Source organism: Mya arenaria, chromosome 13 (assembly GCF_026914265.1).
Source record: "Mya arenaria isolate MELC-2E11 chromosome 13, ASM2691426v1".
Lineage (NCBI taxonomy): Eukaryota > Metazoa > Mollusca > Bivalvia > Myida > Myidae > Mya > Mya arenaria.
The window spans coordinates 706,048-725,810 of NC_069134.1; the positions used below are offsets into that span (position 1 = coordinate 706,048).

General features: G+C 34.0%; 2 protein-coding genes across 2 annotated transcripts; both read right to left on the reverse strand.

Annotated features, from left to right (window-relative positions):
• Nucleotides 1-4,837: 4,837 nt before the first annotated feature.
• On the reverse strand, nt 4,838-5,511 carry LOC128213770 (protein GVQW3-like). The gene is made up of 2 exons (XM_052919818.1): nt 5,164-5,511; nt 4,838-4,915 (listed from the first exon to the last, which is right to left on the reverse strand). Exons 1-2 carry the CDS (start codon nt 5,509-5,511, stop codon nt 4,838-4,840), a joined length of 426 nt encoding a protein of 141 aa, XP_052775778.1.
• An 8,355-nt stretch (nt 5,512-13,866) lies between these two features.
• Nucleotides 13,867-19,372, reverse strand: LOC128214439 (uncharacterized). The gene is made up of 4 exons (XM_052920910.1): nt 19,197-19,372; nt 18,824-18,890; nt 15,229-15,504; nt 13,867-14,856 (listed from the first exon to the last, which is right to left on the reverse strand). Exons 1-4 carry the CDS (start codon nt 19,353-19,355, stop codon nt 14,444-14,446), a joined length of 915 nt encoding a protein of 304 aa, XP_052776870.1. The 5' UTR covers nt 19,356-19,372; the 3' UTR covers nt 13,867-14,443.
• Between the last annotated feature and the right edge of the window lie 391 nt (nt 19,373-19,763).

The window sequence follows — 19,763 nt, forward strand, 5'->3', positions numbered from 1 at the left end:
GTCAAAATCTGCATTCCCCCCAAATAAGTATATTGTTTTGAGATAAAATGAAATAAATGAATACAGCGTTTAAGCTGAATTTACTTTTAATGCAAATGATTGTTTCCTAGAAAAATATTTAGGTTTGTTGTACATACTCGTCTCACGTACAATGTGTACAACAAATGAACAATCAAGTGTCTTCCGATGTTGATTTTGCCGGGGAAATTGCGCGGGTCGTAAATCAAGGGAAGCTGTTTGGTTAATTTCAAAGTCAGTCACTGCTGGCGTCAAGTTTTACAGAGTCTCAGTGTGACATTTAGAGAAGACGATTAATGAATTCTTTGTTCACGATGTAAACAATTTGGTCTTTACCAGCACGTGTACTGGTTAAGTACTTTTTGCCTTAGTAAAGCGTAATCAAAGACGTTTGTTTTTGAAGTGAAATGGACTAATTTCTTCTTTAGCAAAGCAGTTTAAATCTATGGGATGATTACTGTTGTAGTATAATTTGTGATTAAGTCATGTACATTGACTTATATGACAGTTTTGTTGATTCATATTTTGAATGAAATCATGTTGTTTTTTTCCGCCGGAAGTGCTTGCTTTATATTTATATGTATTGATTGATTGCAGTTGTCTTTGAGTGTGTTTTCATTCCACCAAGATATGGGTAAGTATCACGTTTTTCAGATGCACTTTTTTCCATGAAAGGAGATACATTTTTATATATGTAATCTCAGATGATAACTGTTATTTATAATGTAAAATCTAAAAAAAATACTCAATGCAGAAAGACAAAAACATTTCTGGCTTACCAAGATAAGATAGGGCAAGTCCTGTGAATGTGTGGTCTTTTTTGGTTAAAACCTTTTTTTGCTAAAACTTTTTTGGCTGACTCGGAGTGTGTTGGCATGTGACTTCATTTTTTTTCAAACATTTTACATTTTCAAACATCTGGAAGGAAATATAATATTAGCTTATACATGTTTCTTTTATTTTTAATGTTTGTTCCCAGTTTTAGTACAATGATGCTTTTATTTATGAAGCTCTATGATCACACAGTTTTAAACCTTTTATTTTATAAGGCAGACTGTGTGTGATGTTTATAGTTTCAAACAATGACTGCATCGTATCTTTGAAAAGTTTTTGCATTAGGAGCCCTGAATTATATTCCTCCGTCTGCAGATAGAGTTGGGATCTCTAATCATAGAAGTACTTGGGGTTTACCTATAAGTTTATCATTATTTGTTTTATTGTTAAGTTTCATCAAGTTAATGCATACTTTGATAAGATTTACCTTTTGTGTTTATCGTTATTGAGGATTGTTGGGATAAGAATGAAGTTTGTATACTTAAACTGGTTTAAACCCCCAGTAAATCTACATTTTACTGACCGTTCCAAGGCGGTACCTAACAATCCTTGATAAACATACCTAGTTTTTTATATATAGTATGTATGCACTGTGCTGCTTGTGGAGTTTTGTGCTGTTCTTCCATGTTTCTTGTTTGGGATTTTATGTTCTAGTTATTCGCTGGACGCACCTTCTTGCTGAACCTTTTTACGCGATTGGTTATTGCATTGGTAATATGTTATATATTTATTTTAAACAGTGATTATACAACAAAATAATAAAAGGATAAGAACACAGTTCGAACAACAAAACCAACCCCAAGAATAGATCCTTACTCAAGTATTCATGTTTTGCTTGATGATTACTTTACAAATATAGCTTGTTAACTGAATCCTCTGCGTTACTGCGTGAGCAGGATCTACGTCGGTGATTGACAATTCTGAAATAGGATTAAACGTAAATATAAATATTCTCCGTCTTATATCAGATGAATCATGTTGTCGTTCTTGAGTTTGTAAAGGTCTGCCCCGCCCTTTAAAGGTTGCATTATGACTTGACCTCGTCACGACCGTAAGTGTGATTTTAAAAAAAGGAAGCCAAGTGGGGAATTTTACCTCCCACCGGTTGACGGGATATTCGCCAAAGGAGTTATTTTGTAGTCAAAATGCCGCGAGACCTGCAAAGGCGAAAAAGTAGCAAATGGCTAGGCGCAAATATGTAGACGTTGTGGTAGAAGTCCAAAATGTGACAACATTGCTGAACATAGTAATTCATAATGCTACAAATTAATGATAAACAAATTAAACATCGTACATTTTAACCATTATAACGAAGTATTGTATTTGTATTATTGATGTCAACGATGCAATGCGCTTTTTCTTTAAACGGATCGCTACCGTTTTCTGCAGTCAAACTACTTTTAAATCTTTCTGAGAGTTCAATTAATCGTAATTCATTTCCTGAATGCGTGGATATCCTCTAATTTATAGTTTCTTGCAAATATGGAAATCCTGAAAAGCTTGTTAGGACTTAGAGATGGTTACGGAATAATAGCAAAGGGAAATTACATTGAGGTGAACATGACATTGAACCCAATTTTGACCACGTCCAAAAGTTAAATAGTAATATGCATATAGTCAATGAAAACACATTTTTGACCACTTCAAAATTGAGTAGTAATTAAAATACAGTCAATGAAACACACAAGTTGATATCGTTTTGTATCGTTAAAATGTCTGATTTAGATTGGTAAGTAAACATTTGAACAGATGAGAATAGGGCAATAAATTACATATAGTACTTAATCATCGATAACTGTTACTACAAACAAAAACAGAGCCCAAAAATACAGATAGTGCTGAAAAGATATTGAATTATTCTGAAATGCTTATACGATTTGGTTATTAGAGCAAATATATGGAATCAATTTTGGTTCATATTTTAAGGCGCGGTGATCAAATGGTTGTAACAAAAATACTTTGGAGATAAAAAGAACTAAGGGTGAACACTTAAGAACAATGGTATTATTGCCTGTGCCATAAACAAGTTTAATGTGCATGCGTCAATGGCATGTTCCTGCTGCTTTAGCAATCCTATGAAGTTTAAGATAAGCTTCTTGCCTGTCTGATATAGCTATATGTATCATCATTCCTGTCAATGATCATTCTCATCAAACTAAGGTTGATAGTTTGATGCTGTTTTAATTCACCTGTTCATACAACAGGGCATATTTCACATGCGGCGTACGCGCGCGTGTGCGGTCGGTGTCCAGTATTTTTCCGATCAATACTTATAGAAGCATTTGTCCAATTATCACCAAATGTGTATGTGCATACTATCTTGGGCAAGTTCGATAACCAGACATAGCGCTCGAGTCATTTTAGAGTTATCACCCTTTCATTAAAGAAATAACCCTTAAACCAATCTTTTCCGATCAATAACTTTAGAAGCCTTTGCAAATTCCGGCAGAATGTATATTGGCATAATACCTCGGACAATTTTGATAACCAGTCCTATTGCTTGCATTACGAAAGTATAAAAGTTTATTTTCCGGATCGCCTATAGCTCGCATGAGGTGCCATGTGGCGGATGTAAAACCTTTTGTTTCATTGTTTTCCGCTTACACCATGCTATAATAAGGGCGTTGAATATGTCTTACCTACACTTGTTGTCAACAATCGCAATCAAACCAAAGCCATTGTATTCATATTATGAATGAAGAATGGTTTCTTTTTCAGATCACATATGGCTGATGTTAAGTGTAGCGTAGCATCCTTATAACTGCTATTTATTTAATGATTTTCTGTAAACATCAGTTCGATGCTTAGGGCATTGACAGTGTTGCACCTACCGCTGCAGTGAATGAAAAGTCTCTATCAAACCGAGATATGTTTTTCCTATTTTGGATAACATTCTTTATTTAGAATTTGTATCTGTATGGTTCTAGTTAATGGACATGTATCTTCGGAATCAATTTGAACTTTAAACCAATAATTACTCTGCCCATGTAAATACTGTGTATGGAAACGTTAATGGTAATTAATTTGTTTTAGCTAGATAAAGTATACGAGGGATGATTCAAAATAAACAGGATTGTTCTCATATAAAAATATGGTTTAATAATATGCATCAACATATACATTAACAAGACGCGGATAGTATCCGCTACAAACACTGACAATTTCATGAAAATAGTATGTATGTTGCAAAAGTTACAGGGCTCTGAACAAGGTCATTAATTCAGACCCGGCACACGCCGGATGCATTGGAATGACGTTAACAGCGTAATCGACGTCATCCTAGTTTTTTTTCAAAATAATCGCCGTCACACTGGATGCACCGTTGGTGGCGATGAATCCATTGGTGGCGGAATATTTCTCTATACCACTCAGAGTCATATTGTTTGATAATTTGTGATGTTGCCGTGCGGAGATCTGTCAGCCAAATCTGGGGAATATGGTGGGTGCGAAATTGTCTCGAATCCGAGGACCCCGATCTCCAAACGTGTCGTCTGTGCAGTATGGGACGATGCATTGTCCATATGCAAAATGAAATTCTCGAGGGGAATCGCCGGTCTCTTTTTCTGCAATGCGTGCACGAGGTCCCGGCGGAGTACCTGTTCAAGTGAAAAAGACATTACGGCCCGCATATGCGATAATAAGTGTGACAAGAAACGATTCGCTATATGCAAATTACAAAATTACGTTAGATAAAAAGTATGGTATCACATATTTTAAAATAACACATATTTTTTGTTCATTTAAAATAAAAAAGGGGTACATAAATTGCTTAATATGTAGCAATTAAATAGTTTGTACTTCAAACATAAGGAAATATTTAAATTACATAGTGATATTTATATCAAAACTCGAAAATTGAATAACAACTAATTATCAAGTATAAAAAATAACCCTACCTTGCTATAGTAATCTGCATTTACGGTCATATGGCTTGGAACGGCGTGGCTAAGAATCATTCCCTGCATGTCAGCAAACATCTAAGAATCTAGAAAGTTCTAGAATCACGGACACGGAGTTCTTTTTCATGGTCTTGTAACAGGCGTGGAACCCAGCGTGCATGAACCTGCAAGCATTATTTTTTTTTAAACTGAAAAATCATTTATACCCCCCCCCCCCCACAAAAAACGTGTATTAATTCAATTATTAATTCAATTATTAAGTTATTCAGATCCTTAGACTGGGCAAGTTAGTTTGATTAATTATTTCTGATCTAATTGAAATACGTTTTTTTTAACATAAAGATGCTGAATCATTTATGAGCAGCTATTTTTAAGAAATAATATTTTCATATCGTATTATTTATGCACACACCTTCGACATTTGTAGATCCTCAGTAAGTATTCTATGAATTGTTCCATAGCCAACACCGAACATCTCCGACAACGTCCTGACCTTTAACCGTCGGTCCTTTGCTAATGCGTCAGCGATTGACGTCACCAACGTCGCACCGTATTTCTTTTTTCTTCCTCTACCCTCATCATCTTTAAGGCTCTCTCTGCCGTCGCGGAAACGCCGATGCCATTCAAAAACCAGACTGCGACTGACACTGTTCTTTACACTTGTCGTCTGTATCATCTTGTAGGTTTGTGTCGGCGTTTTCCCTAATTCACTACAAAATTTTATAACTGCCCGAGCTTCGATGCGATCTGATGACGCCATTTCGTACACTCTGATCGTTGTTACTAGTTTTGAATGATACTTGTTTATTTTCGCATATAACGTTCAAATGACGTCAAACTTGCATATGACGTCACAAATACTTCAAATGGCGTTTTTTTCAATATTATCTGAGCTATAGTGTTGGATGATATTACAATTGCATTACACATAATAATTATGTTAACGGTACATTTTACTGCGCCGGTTTCGCGTTACCATGGTATTAAAAGGGGCCGTTTTGAGAAAAGTGCAATACAAACATATTCGGCAATAACATGAATCGATAGAAAATACTTAGCGGGTTGAAAACTCTATGTTGTTATGAGTACGCCAGTCCTGTTTATTTTGGATCATCCCTCGTATATAACCTTGATGTTAAAGGTCTGATTTGACTTGCCTTAACTACGTACAATTCACACCAAAACGAAACAATCAGTTCACATTGTTGTTGACGTCGGGAAAACTGCGCGGGGCGTAAATCATGTTGAAAAGTTTAGTCGATTTCAAAGTCAATCACTCCAGAAATTAAGTTTTCCTCAGGCGCAGTGTGACATATAGAGACGACGATAAATGATTTCTTAGTTAATGACGTAAATAATTAAGTCTTTACCAGGACGTGCACTTGTGAGGTACATGTTCCCACAGTTCAGCGTAGCCAGAGACAAAAATCTGTGTATTAAAAGTGAAATAAACAAATGATTCATGTATTCATAAGTTGAATGTATAATATAATAACTACCTCGGTTTCAGTTATGTACACGAGCTTAAATGACTTTAATATTTAAGGTAGTAAAACCGTGATGTTGCTATATTGTATATGTTATAGGGTTAGTCATAGTAAAGTTTTGGTGCGGCAAGGTTTGAATTAAGGTTTGAGTGAGGTTTGTGCACTTAAACCCCCAGTAAATTTACATTTTACTGACCGTTCCAAGGCGGTACCTAACAATCCTTGATAAACATACCAAGATTTTATATATAGTATGTATGCAATATGCTGTTGCGAGAGTTTTGTGCTGTTGTTCCATGTTTCTTTTTTGTGATTTGTTTTTGTTTTTTATGTCCTATGTCTTTGGCGTTTACCCAGTGCCATTAAACCGGGTTTATGTTTAAACATTGTGCTACTGAGCTTGTTTTTGTAGTTTTCGCATAAATATTGACCAGCGTATGTATTTCCTTCCGGACGTTATACACTTTTGCAGTTTCCTGTTACAATTAATGAAGATGCACCTTTCGTGTTCAGCAATGTTCCGCGATTTTGTCTGTATTGGTTTGTCATCAGGACCTGTTGTCAGGCTAAGCTTCGAGCGGTGTTTGACATTTAATGCTCAGAGACAGCGATTAATGACTTTTCATTTCATTTTCGGAAGCTCCGGGGAATTTAGCTTTTTGTAAATGAGGAATTCCGTTGGAGCCTGTAAACAATGTCAATTATGTTCTCATGGTAAAATGGATACAACCTGTCATTTACTGTTTTTGTTTACTTTGTTTAAATGTTTAGGATTTATGCGAACGTTTTAATATGTTTGAGTAATAATTAGCTGAAATAAAAAAACAACAATTCTGATTGTATAAACACTGTTGGAATAACTGTGAAAATGCATGAACAATGGATATCAAGGTAAACTATAATGTTTTGCATTATCACCCAATTGTGCTCGGTCTTACTGAATTACGGGGGGTTAAAGGTGACAAAATGACAATTTTTTTTACCATAGATCACAACTTGGTAATAATACAAAAAGAATTGTGTCACGCTGACATCCATTATTCGGTTTGAAGTACTTGGGGTTTACCTATAAGTTTATTATTAGTGAGAGTGAGGTTTGTGCACTTAAACTGGTTTAAACCCCAAGTAAATTTACATTTTACCTACCATTCCAAGGCGGTACACAATCCTTGATAGACATACCTAGTTATTTTTTATATATAGTGGGTATGCAATGTGCTGCTTGTGGAGTTTTGTGCTGTTCTTCCATGTTTCGGGTTTGTGATTTTATGTCTTCGGCGTTTACCCAGTGCCATAGAACCGGGTTTATGTTTAAACTTTTTGCTACTGAGCTTGTTTCAGAAGCTTTTCGCATAAATATTGAAAGGATGAAATAACCCACTGGTTTAGTTTACAGACAGGAATTTTACAAGTTTTGATGGCGCCCGGTGAAGGCATTCAAACAAACAAGATGAACGTGTTTGTTTTTTGTTTTTTCAGTCCTTATGGTTTATCTGTAAGAACCTCTATTTAACGTTACAAGAAAAACCGGTCGGCCATGTTCATATATCTAGGAATATATACCCAAATGAGTTAAATTTCAGGATATATTTACACGTATTTAGTAAAATAACCATTCATTATTACTGTCTGACTGTACGATGACATAGTACTTGAAATAATATATGTTAATGATGCAATCTATATAATCAGTGTTCAAGGTCCATAACCTTAAAGCATGAACCTTGAAGTAGACGAAGTTGTTTATAGCTTATTCCCACTAACGAGAGAATGTATTTGAGAAAGTATAATGGTTGATACACAGAGTCCATTATTGTATCTCCATCTACCGGGACACAAGTGAAAATGGAAATGTTAAAATATATCTGTTTTGACACTATTGACAAATTAATATTAATGGATTGTTCAATATATGCATATTTTAACCAAAGAGCAACATTATGTTATGTCTTTAGATTATGTGTTGTATTCAAACAATGTGTCTTCCAATATCTAAGAACACTTGTAAAACGGTTAGGTAACGCTGCGGTTCTACCTGACCATACACAAAGTTGAATACGCAATACTTATTATTTTTTATTGATTTTCATCAAGCTATGGGATTAAAAGAGAGCTTTTTATTGTATTAAGGGAATTATTGACACAATCAAACCTACTGATACGATCAGTTGGTCAATTGTTCGTGTATAATTGAGAGTTTGCCTCGATGTATATATAGTTAGTAATAAACTCTAAAACTCTAAACTATATGTTATTATGTGTAACCATCATTTATTATGATTAATTGTAATATCATGTCAATTAAGCGCCATGCCAAATGGACTTAATAACATGTTGTAATGTCACAACGTGAAATGGACTTATTAACATTTTATAAGACATAATAAAGTAACAAAACGTTTCCTTGTACATGATTTGAAGGGTTATTTTGTTAAGCGATTTAATAATCATTGGATACAATGATCTATTTCTTAAATATAATTACACGATATAAATGTCTGTTTCTTTTTTTTAATTCGGCTTTCTTGTCGATTCAAGCTTTTCTTTGCAAATGCAGGTGTGTGTATATAAATTGCTTTTAATTACTTGACCGGTATTTTGGGCAAGGGGCGAACACAGTCTTCTTGTAATGTTTATAGTTTCAAATTTTCAAGTTTTATTGACAGAAATGGCAATACTTAAGCCTTTGCCCATGTACTCCAATTGAAAATGTTGCGAACACAAACAAGCACTTGACAAGTACATATTATATAAACAACAACAAAACCCCCTGATTGTATCATCTAACTAATAAGCAACTGAACTGTATCAATTTTGACAGAACGTCTTAGCCTTGCATTGTAAAACATTATAAAATATCTGATGGTGGTTATATTGTTTATTATAACCGTTAATGTGCTTAAGGTTTTCCAGGAACTGGAAACTTAAATCCCAGTTAAGAGGACAACAGAGCATAAAATGGCATTCAAATTCAACCAAATGAGAATTGCATAGTTTACATTGTAGTTTTAAACGTGTAACATTAGTGTTCCCTCCAACTTACCTTTCAAGTGAGTGAGGACATAATCGTAATCTTGATAATGCAATTCTATATTTATCATATATGTATATCATATGATCTTGCACCAAAATATAAGTGCTCTTACTTCACAAAACAAAGAAAATAAGACCGTCCGAGCTCAACCAGAACCACAGCATTAGACGTTTTAGAGCGAACTCCAAGAATGTGTTTACAAAATTTTAACTGGTAGTTAGTTTATCCACCTCTTGCATGTCTTATATTACCCAAACATTCAATTTTAAGTGCATCAAATATTTTCGTTATATCTGACGGATTATGCCACCTTTTATCTCGTGTTCTTTTTTCATAACAACAAAACGTTTTATAATTAGTCGAGAAAAAGGACAATACGTCGGTTAGACACTATTGCATGTCATTTAGACATAATAATAGAATAGTTGGACATCAGAATATCAGTCAGACATATTATTAGACACAATGACATATCTGCTAGACATACTAGCATGTCTGTTGTTCATTTAAGCATGCCATTCAGACAAATGACATATCTGTCAGACATCATAATATGCAATTTATACAAAGTAAATCGTCTGTTAGATACAATAGACTGTCTATTTGACATAATGACGTGTAGACACATTAAAATGTATTTTAAACATAATTAGATATATATAATCTGTGTCTGTTGTCTTGTGACGTTGAGTGTCCCGAGCTAATCGTTCGTCTGAACAACATTATGCCTTGATCACTGCGCCTTTAATTTCATTATTAAACTCTTTGTTAAGATGCTCTGTAGATTTGTTTTATATTCCATAAATGTTTTTTTTGCAAGGATAACAACTAAAGGAATTATCTAGTTAAAATAAGAATAGGTTCATGATGCGTGCCAATTGTGAAGTGTACTTTTGTAATGACGTCATCTGCTAGAAATCAAATTTCTATTTCTGAGCAATAGGCCAATTGTTGCAAACTACTCGTAGTATGCACAAAATTGAATTATTTCACCATTATATAAGACATAAAGTCTTTGAATAATTAAACTCCTTGATGCAATGTTTATTTGTCTTTGCTATCGTTTGTTGCCTTCAAACTGCACTTAAATCGTTCTTATGGCTCTATTAATGGCAATTCATTTCCTAAACACGTGAAAATCCTTGTATTTATAGTTTCGTGCAAATTATGTAAGAACTTAAGAGATGATTACGTGGTGAGAATACAGTATATTGTATTGTGGTTTAAATTAAATTGATGTTTTTTTTTCAGAAACAAAACAAGAAGTGATTTAACGCATTTCTGACAATTTCCAACTGTTGACTAGCAATATTAATATACGGAATGAATGATATCGCACAAAAAATAGGCAGGACTTCATATCGTTTACATTTTAAGAAGTAGATTGTCGTGATTATGTATAGTCAAATTAAAAAACTGACGGCTGGTGGTCAGCACTTGATCCATTGATGTTACACAAATACTTTTGAGATATGCGGACGTTTTATCTCCAGTTTTCGGTAATCGTACATTGTGTACGATTAGGTGTAAAGGGTGAACGTATGAAATAAATGGTGTCACTATCGAAGTCACTCATCAGTTTTTACTGACATACGAGCTCGTGTTTCAATGGCAAGTTTCCGTTATGTAAACCATCTTGTAGATTTCGTCCTTGATCTGTATTTTCTTTATGACCATATCGTCTTATTGCCATCAAAGCGTATAAGAGTACTTGACTACTTTGTCCCTTGTAAAGTTTTGTTTACAATTGCTGTCAATGAAAATACCAATACATCTACGGCTTCTGTTTTATATTTGGAATGTACCTGTTTGCGCCCTTATGGTATGTATTCAGTTGACTAAAGCTGCGCTTAGGCGCTGCCTGGGCAGTCGTAAAACACTGTATTGAAGGGGTCTACGCTAAAGCCAGTGTTGAGCTAGAAACTTTTTAAAGTGTTGCAACATTATCGACGTTGATAGGTCTCATTCAGACTTTGGATAAGGTTGGTGATTTGGAAGGATTTCACGTCAAAATGTATTTGTCAATATGGTTCTAATTAACGCAAAACGATTAGCTTGGAAGATGGATCATTTGAGAGCACACAATGTATCATAATGAAAAATATCAGTCATCGGCTGCTTTTTGTCAATATAAATACATTGTATGGATACAGTGGGATTGGAGAAATGCAGTAACGTAAAGCTATATTAACTTTTAATTCAGAAGGTTCGCTTCTATAAATAAATGTGTATAATGCGTACCAAAACGGAACAATCAAGTGTCCTTGAATGCTGATATCGCCAGCAAAATTGAATAGGTCGTAAATCATGCGGAAAAATTTGGTTAATTTCGGATTCAATTACTCCAGGAATTCAACCTTCTCTGCAGTTTCGTGTTGCATATAATGAACGACGATTAATGAATTATAAGTTCATGACGTAAACAATTCTGTTTTTACTAAGTGAAATAAGAACATTCTTTCATTTAGTTATTAAAATTTAGTGTGAGGTATGAAAACAGTTGTAGTATATGTTTCGGATTCAGTCATGTACATTGGCTAATATGACAGTTTATGTTATAAATATTTGAGATAGAATAATCGTTGTTATCGGATGAAATACCATATCTGTTTTAGCCGTATAGACTTTGTGCTGGTATGTTTGACCAACGTAGTTATTTCCTATCGGACGTACGCCTTTACTGTCTGTGACTCGTGTTTGAATATATCGAAATTAATGAAGATGCACCTTTCGTGTTTACCAATGTTGCGCGATATCGCCTGTATATGTTTGCCATCAGGACCTGTTGTCAGGTTCAGCTCCGAGCGATGTGTGGCACTAAGTGATAAGAGTCACCGATAAATGACTTGTCTTACATTTGGCTATTATTTTGTCATTTTAGTTTTTGGTCAGTTTAGTTTGAATGTACAGGATATATGTGGCCGTTTGTGTGGGTATTGATTTATTTTAGTACAATAAGTTTCATCTTGTGGTGTATATACTGTCTGAATAAATGTTCTAAAGGTAAACTGTTCTTCTTTTGTAAACAATTACTCTGCAGAAAACCGGACGAAGGTTAGGTGACTACCTTAAACACACATTTGTGCCTCGTCGTACAAATGACTGAGGGTTAAACGTGGAAGAATCTGATTGATCACGTCATACGAACCTATATTTTAAAGTAACAGGACTCAGCGGTTGGCGTAGGACATGACTCTATGAATACATAACAACAAAATTATCATTTAATGTTATTTTTGTTTTGCGTTAAAATAAACGAACATTTCCATTCTCTTTTTAACCTATGACTATCATCGACAGACATTTGCGTTATGTTGTCAAGGTATTTTATATATGTCAATGACTTATTCCAAAGAATCATTCAAAAGTGATTTCACGCTGTTCATTTCGTCACTGTCTGTGCCATTATAGATTTCTTTTTATGAAAGCAAAGCTCTACATTAGCTTTCCATTGAGATATTCTGGACAACTGGTTCTACGCAAAGCATATTACCTTAAAAAAGACGAAGGTTCTAATGGGGTTTTCCATTCAGTATATATTTGAACGCATAATGGTTTATTCACTACATAATCTAATATTTTTTTTCCATCTATAAAGACTGAAAATGGAAATGTTAATAATATATGTAATTTTTAACATTTAATTACCAGTTGTTATTTAAGATAGTTCAAGTTATATCCTTTCATCCGAAGAAAAGCATTATTTTAGGTCTTTAGATGGAATAGTTATAAACTCACTAAGGAAATGCTACTTAAAAAAAACTAATAAAAACTAATAACTAATAGGAAAATGCCGGTAAAAGGAACACAAAAATGATTGATTACACCTGTTTGGTAAACATTTGGTAATTTTACCCTTGTGGAAGATCACTGAATTGAATGATTTTGATGCACCGTCTATGTATTTATTATTCTATTCGCGGTAAAGCGCTGGACGAGGACTGGCTTTAATTATATAGCCATGAACAAAAACACAATTCAAACTAGTTGTGCAGCGACACTGTATATAGTTACTCATTAAATTGAATTTTGTCATAGAGAAACTGGTCAGTCTGATGACAACCCCTTGGGATACGTCCTTCCAATACCTTTCTTTTTTTCATTTTTTTTTCATTCTATTGCAAATGATCGATTTCAAGTAAATGCATATAATGTTCAAGCCCAATATATCGAGGATTACAATTACTATTTTTAGTTTAGTATCCCGATGTATGAGTATTTAAAGGAGTGATCACCAAAAGTTTCATTGCACGAGTGGTGTGTCATCAAACAGTATTAAGATAAGTTTGCTACATGGCATGATTTCATTATTTATGTGTTAAGAGATCAAATTTGTGCGATCTACAGAAAAAAGAGCGTACGTACCTCGCCCGCTCTATTTTCTGTACATCGTCTAAATTGGACTCTAACATATGTGTTGTTTTTGGTGCATTCGTTTGGAGCAATACACGTAAAATTAATGAACAACAACATTTGAAAAATACCCGATTGATATTGGGCCACACAAAAATGCAAACATCATGGACATGCTACCTTTTATTACTAACAGTACTAGAGTAAGCCTTGGTAGGAAAAGAAGACTGACTGAAATATACTCCATGAAACTATTTTATGTAGTATTCGTTAGAATCGATTTACGTAGAATTAATGAACAGAAAACTGAAAAATTCTTGATTTTTAGTTGCCCACACAAACATATGCGACACAAATCTAGTTTAAGACCATAATCTAAAGCAACACTATCTATCTTTTATAAGGTAATGGTTACTTTTCCGTCGGATGAAATATGAAATGGTTTGAAATTTCAAGCATTAATACAAATTGTACATCTTATTCAGTCATCTGGAAATACAAACAATTTTAATATATGTTATGAAGCAAATTTTTGTATACATAATACAAATACATTAGCCAATGGTGTAACTTAACATTGACAACACTTTTATCCATTTGGTTAACATAAGAAACCAGTAACGCGTTGTTTGAAATTGTATGATTTACGATTTGAGTGTTACTTTGATCTTATTTAAGCCATGATAATATAAACATTTATATATTTATATATATATATATATTTTATGATGTATGACTTTGTGTTTATTATAACGTTCTAACCACCATAAAATATATCAGTTTCTCTGCCTCAAAGATGGACATCATGTGCACATCACTCAAGATTCAGAACGCAGCAATACCCCACTAAGACTTGTCCACCTTGTTTCACTATGGAAAAGGAAGCTTTCCCAGTTGGCCTTGCTCCAAACCTTCTCACCTTTCTTCAGACTGACAAACGCTTGCATAGAACTACAAGGGTACCACTCGGTACCAAACGCTACACCAGCAATGAGCAGGGTATTGTCCTTCACTATGCCGACGTGAGAATATTTTCCCCTGTGCACACAGTGTTGGAAAGAGAATGTGTAAAGACCGCTGAAGGGACACGTGAATATGCCTGTATTTGGGTCGTACCCTTGACCATCGTTGATGACCACATTCTTTAGCACTATAGTTTGTCCATTGTCCAAATATTTGTCAAATGGGCTATTGGCAGTGAACTGTATTTTTGGCGGCCATATACTGGCTCCTGCACGGAAAACATACATGGTCAGTTATTAAGTAAAGGAATTTTGTTTGTTAAAGGGAACATCAATCCCTTGCCAATTATGAGGTTGTACATGAAGAGGTATGCATACTACCATTTTCATTAGCACGTGATATTTTGTAACAAAACAGAATGTAATGAAATACCACCTTTTAACGTTTTACTAAAATCACAAAGAAATATGAACAAAATGATTATCTAAACTGAAATGATTAATAAATTTAAACAACGTCAATTGAAAAAACAACAACAGTAGCCTACTTTTAGTTAATAAGGAAAAAAAACTTAAGTGAATGAGGTACCTTGTACGTTTTAAATGTATACTTATACAAATACATCATCGAGACAGCCTACCTTTGAGCCGGGTCATTTCTGTCACCATATCTCGGGCAGTTTCAAGCTCCGCGAGAGAACGCGTCATGTTCTCTATTAGGCTCTGGGACAACTGCTCAAAGCGGAAACCAGAGGCGAGATCCAACTGATTAATCCTGCGGGTCATCTCCCCGATCTCTTCACGAACCGTTGATATATCGTCATGCAGGTGTTTTATTTCCACTTCATTCTTAATCACGCGTTCAATGAGTCTTTTTTCAAGGTTGTATTTAGGACACGAAGGTTCCGTAGAATCCACTAAGTATTGAACAAATAAAATAACTAATGCTATTTAAATCATATTTACAAACGCTTTTCACGTGTCTGACAAGTGTAAACATGATGTTGTTTACAGATTATATTAATACCAACCAGTCAACACAATTTCCAATGTGATTAACAAAGGTTAAAAAGTAAAATGCAAGTATTCACATGAAATATATATTGTTTAATGTGTGTGTATATTGATTTGGTATTACTAGTATTATGGAATAGTTTTCATAAGCATAACATTATTACCAGATGTGTATACTGGATTAAGAAGAAGTTGTTGTCTTAAGATGTTTATATTTGTTAAATCATTATCTTGTTCGCCGAAGATAATGGTACTTACGGATATATTTATCATATACAATTGATCATGGGCCATGTTGGCGAAATCGAATGTACAGGATAAAATTATAAAATTGTGTGTATGATCATCAGCAAGAAAATGCTTCAAATTGTTCGGTCCGTTTTTCATGTCCACGTATATTAAATCCGAAAAAACAGCCGAACCCTCTCAGTAAGAAATAAACCTTTACTGCCGGCTATTGTAAAACACGCTTTAACATCAAAGTCAACATTTTCCATTAACGTTATCCATATCATGACACACACATTTATAGATATTAACTTTAATATTTCATTGAATGCGCATTTTCTTTGTTTTTGACATTGTGTCTCTCCTCTTTTCTACCGCAATATTCTTGGAATGCATGTCTGTCTGTTTGTGATACTTTGTAAATACAGTACGAAATGTAACTATGTTCAATCTAGGTAGTAGGTTGACTTTTTATGGTATCGTTGTTATTTTTGTGTGCTACCGGGCATGTCTCTGCAGTTTCCATTGTATCATTAGAATTTGTCTCGAGAGATATCGTGAAATGATAGATAAAAGCGAAAGGAAATAGAAAACAGCATGCAAGTGACGCATTTCCTTTGTGTCTATTTGACACCCCAAATCCCGTCAAACTACATTTAAATCGTTATTTATTTCTTTATTGGTCATTCGTTTCCTGAACAACTGAATATGCTTGATAAATTAAACTCTCTCAAATATGGAAATATTGTTAAACTTGTTTGAGCTCAGAAATGGTTAGTTAAGAAATTACAACACAGGGTATGTTTGTGGTTTACATAACGCTTAAGGTTTTCGTTAAAAGAAACACGAACTATCGAAGCACTCAAAGTGTTTAAGGACGGTACTGGTGGTAGTTTAAAAATCAGTCATTATGTAGTATCGCATTATGACGCAGTATACATGCTGTAACATACGTAATGAGCTAGAGCAACGCGGAGAATAACAGCGGTATGTTTTCATATTAAATAATAGTTTAATACAGGTGCATATAATTGTGACTGTTTATGTTTTCCAAGTTTTAGTTGATATCTTTAAAGGGTTTCAAGTTGCACGACAGTTATCACAGTGCTTGGATACAACATACAGAAGAGAAATACAGAAATAATATGTCACTATTGACAAAAATACATGTTTTGAGTAACATCATGCTCTTACAGTGATGAAGTAAAACAGCAAAATCAGGTGTGCACCGACTTATGTACAAGGATGGGAATATTTACACTCCAACTTCCATTCCTTCAATTACTAGCATTTTGGCAATTGCAAATATTTTCCGATGATCGCAACATCTTCGGAAATATTCGGATTGCGAATCATCGCGTATTGATTTAAATAACCTTCAATTATTTGTATTCTTTTAGCAGGCCACGAATTTTATCAACATGTTTAAAAGATTAATTTATAATTTGTTAAATGTATTGTTGTCATTAGCTTTTTAATTTTATGTTAAAAAGTGATTTTATTTCGGGCCTTATTTTGTCCACAGCAATAAAAAAGTATAAACCGGTCGGTCGTTCTATTTACAGCATGGTTGAGAAATAATTATTATGAAGTTTTCTTAAATGAAATTAAGTATTTTGGTCACAATTCTAGAAAGAAACAATGAACAATCGGTATAAATATAAGCAATTAATTGCATGATGGGTGTCATTATATGGGATATGACATAAATCACGCAATTAATTCCTTAAATAATAGCAGTCACTATATTCCCATCCGAATTAAGAACAGTATCAACTTTGCTTTACGAAAAAGGATGGCATTGGATATTAACAAGGGCAAAAAGTAAAAAAAAGCTGCATCCAGAGTTCTTAAGAACTGCATTTATCATTAAAGAGATCTGTTTATGAAGTTTGAAGTCAATACCTAAAAGGCTTTTCAAGTTTTACTCCGGACAAAAATGAGTATGAAAATCAAGAAAGGGCAATAACTAAAATACTGCCCCAGAGTTATGGTTCCTGTGCACTGCATTTTTCCCTTATCCGATCCATCTATTTTTGAAGTTTGAAAACTGTACCTTAAATGCTTTCGAAGTTGAGCTACTGACAAAAACGTATGACCATTAGAAACGATAATCACTTAAAAATCACCTAGAGTTATGATTTCTGTGCGCTGCACTTCTTCTCAATGGGATATATCTGAATATAAAGTTTAAAGTCAATAGCTTAATACTTTGCAAGTAATGCTCCGGACAAGATTGCCCAGGCGCACACACACCTATTATAATTTTATCCCATTTGTCTTTCGGCGGGGGATACAACCATTCAATCAGTGATAGTGTTAACGAAATACATTTTTAATCAGCGAATGAATTGGATGACAATGGTGTTCTGATATTGGTTCGTTTGTTTAAAAATATGTAAGTTGTCTTGACATTAATCTTTAGTATGTCGAAATATGTACAACATTACAATGAAAAATAGGCAAGTTGAGATGATATTCAATCTGTTAACACGGATAAAGAACAATGAAGGAAAGCATACACAGATTAACAAAAAGGCGATCTGGCAAAACATTATTATTATTAACAATGACGTTTTTGACGCGATACTGTAATAATACATTTTAATTGAAGACAATTGTCAAACTCGTCCAATTAATCGCTATAAGATTGATAAACTTTTGTTTTGTAGGTCAATGACAATAATGCAGAAAAACATACTATTTTGATTTGCAGATTATATGTCATGAGTATTGAAATAGCATAAGCAATCTTAACAGAGCGTAACATATCAACTGACAGGTTAATGACCTTGATATATTTTAAATAATGAACATATCGCAAAAAGTCAATATCTATATCAATAATACAATGAAAACTTTATAAAGTCATTTTGCCAATACCATGTAAATGTATACAAAAGAGGAAACTATTTATAGTAATCAGTCGCAATTTAGAATTGCGTGAGCAATTTTATGACAAAATATTTACATGTATATAAGTACTTCTTTTACCTTTTATGATTGTTTCTGTTTGAATTTGCTCCTGTTTCTCAGCTCCATCGTATGCAAACAAACTTTCCTAATAGGATTAAAAAAAGAACAATGATAGCTTTTTACAAAGTATATTGTGGGAAGTTTAATTAAACCAGGAAGTGAATTAGTGAATGATGTGGCTGCATACGAATGGAATATTTTTATGATTTCGGTTTAAGCTAGCATATATACAAACTATAGTTATCAACCGAAAGTTGAGAACATTAAACGAAACCAATAAAAACAAATATAATTAAGGTCATGCTTATAATGTTGCATTTTCAATCAACGCGTGTAACAAACAGGTTGTTTTACCAAATTTTAAATTTTGATTTTCATTTTGCAGACATACCTCTGAGTCACTGTCTGTGGGCCTACAGTCCGGCTTGGTCCACACAATGCAGAGCATTGCAATAAGAACGACAAGTATTAACACTTCAATGACTGTACACAATCTCTTAAGCAGTTCGTCTGCCATGTTTGAAAGGCGCAAAAGAGGAGGCGCAAACATAAACTACCGGGTCTTAATGTCGGTACAACCAATCGATAATGCAGTAATGAGAATTTCGTATACAGCCGTAAAAAGCTGAAATATTTGGAAAAGGAAATTCAAGTTTATGCTATTCTGTAACAATCATAGTACTTACACATTACAATTGACGATAGTTAATGCCAAAACTCGCCCAATACAGACCAAAGTCGGCTTGAACTAGTTTCTGGCGCTTTGATTGACTACTAAACTCGCCTTATTCGGGTTTCGATGAATGGGCCATTTTCATTGCTTATTGCATATTTAAAAGTTAGGACTTAGAGATGATTATGTAACGACAGCACAGGGAGATTGTATTGTGATGTACATGACGCTGATTATTTTATCGGAAACAATGAAACCAAATAAGAAGTAATTTAAACACAAATA

What these genes read in the sequence shown, in the direction of transcription:
- LOC128213770 (XM_052919818.1), bottom strand. Translation starts at nt 5,511, where the DNA reads ATGGCGTCATCAGATCGCATCGAAGCTCGGGCAGTTATAAAATTTTGT. An exon ending in AGGATCTACAAATGTCGAAG is followed by an intron (nt 4,916 to 5,163) that starts GTGTGTGCATAA and finishes TAATGCTTGCAG; the next exon opens with GTTCATGCACGCTGGGTTCC.
- LOC128214439 (XM_052920910.1), bottom strand. Translation starts at nt 19,355, where the DNA reads ATGTTTGCGCCTCCTCTTTTGCGCCTTTCAAACATGGCAGACGAACTG. An exon ending in CCACAGACAGTGACTCAGAG is followed by an intron (nt 18,891 to 19,196) that starts GTATGTCTGCAA and finishes TAATCCTATTAG; the next exon opens with GAAAGTTTGTTTGCATACGA. An exon ending in AGAAATGACCCGGCTCAAAG is followed by an intron (nt 14,857 to 15,228) that starts GTAGGCTGTCTC and finishes TTTTCCGTGCAG; the next exon opens with GAGCCAGTATATGGCCGCCA.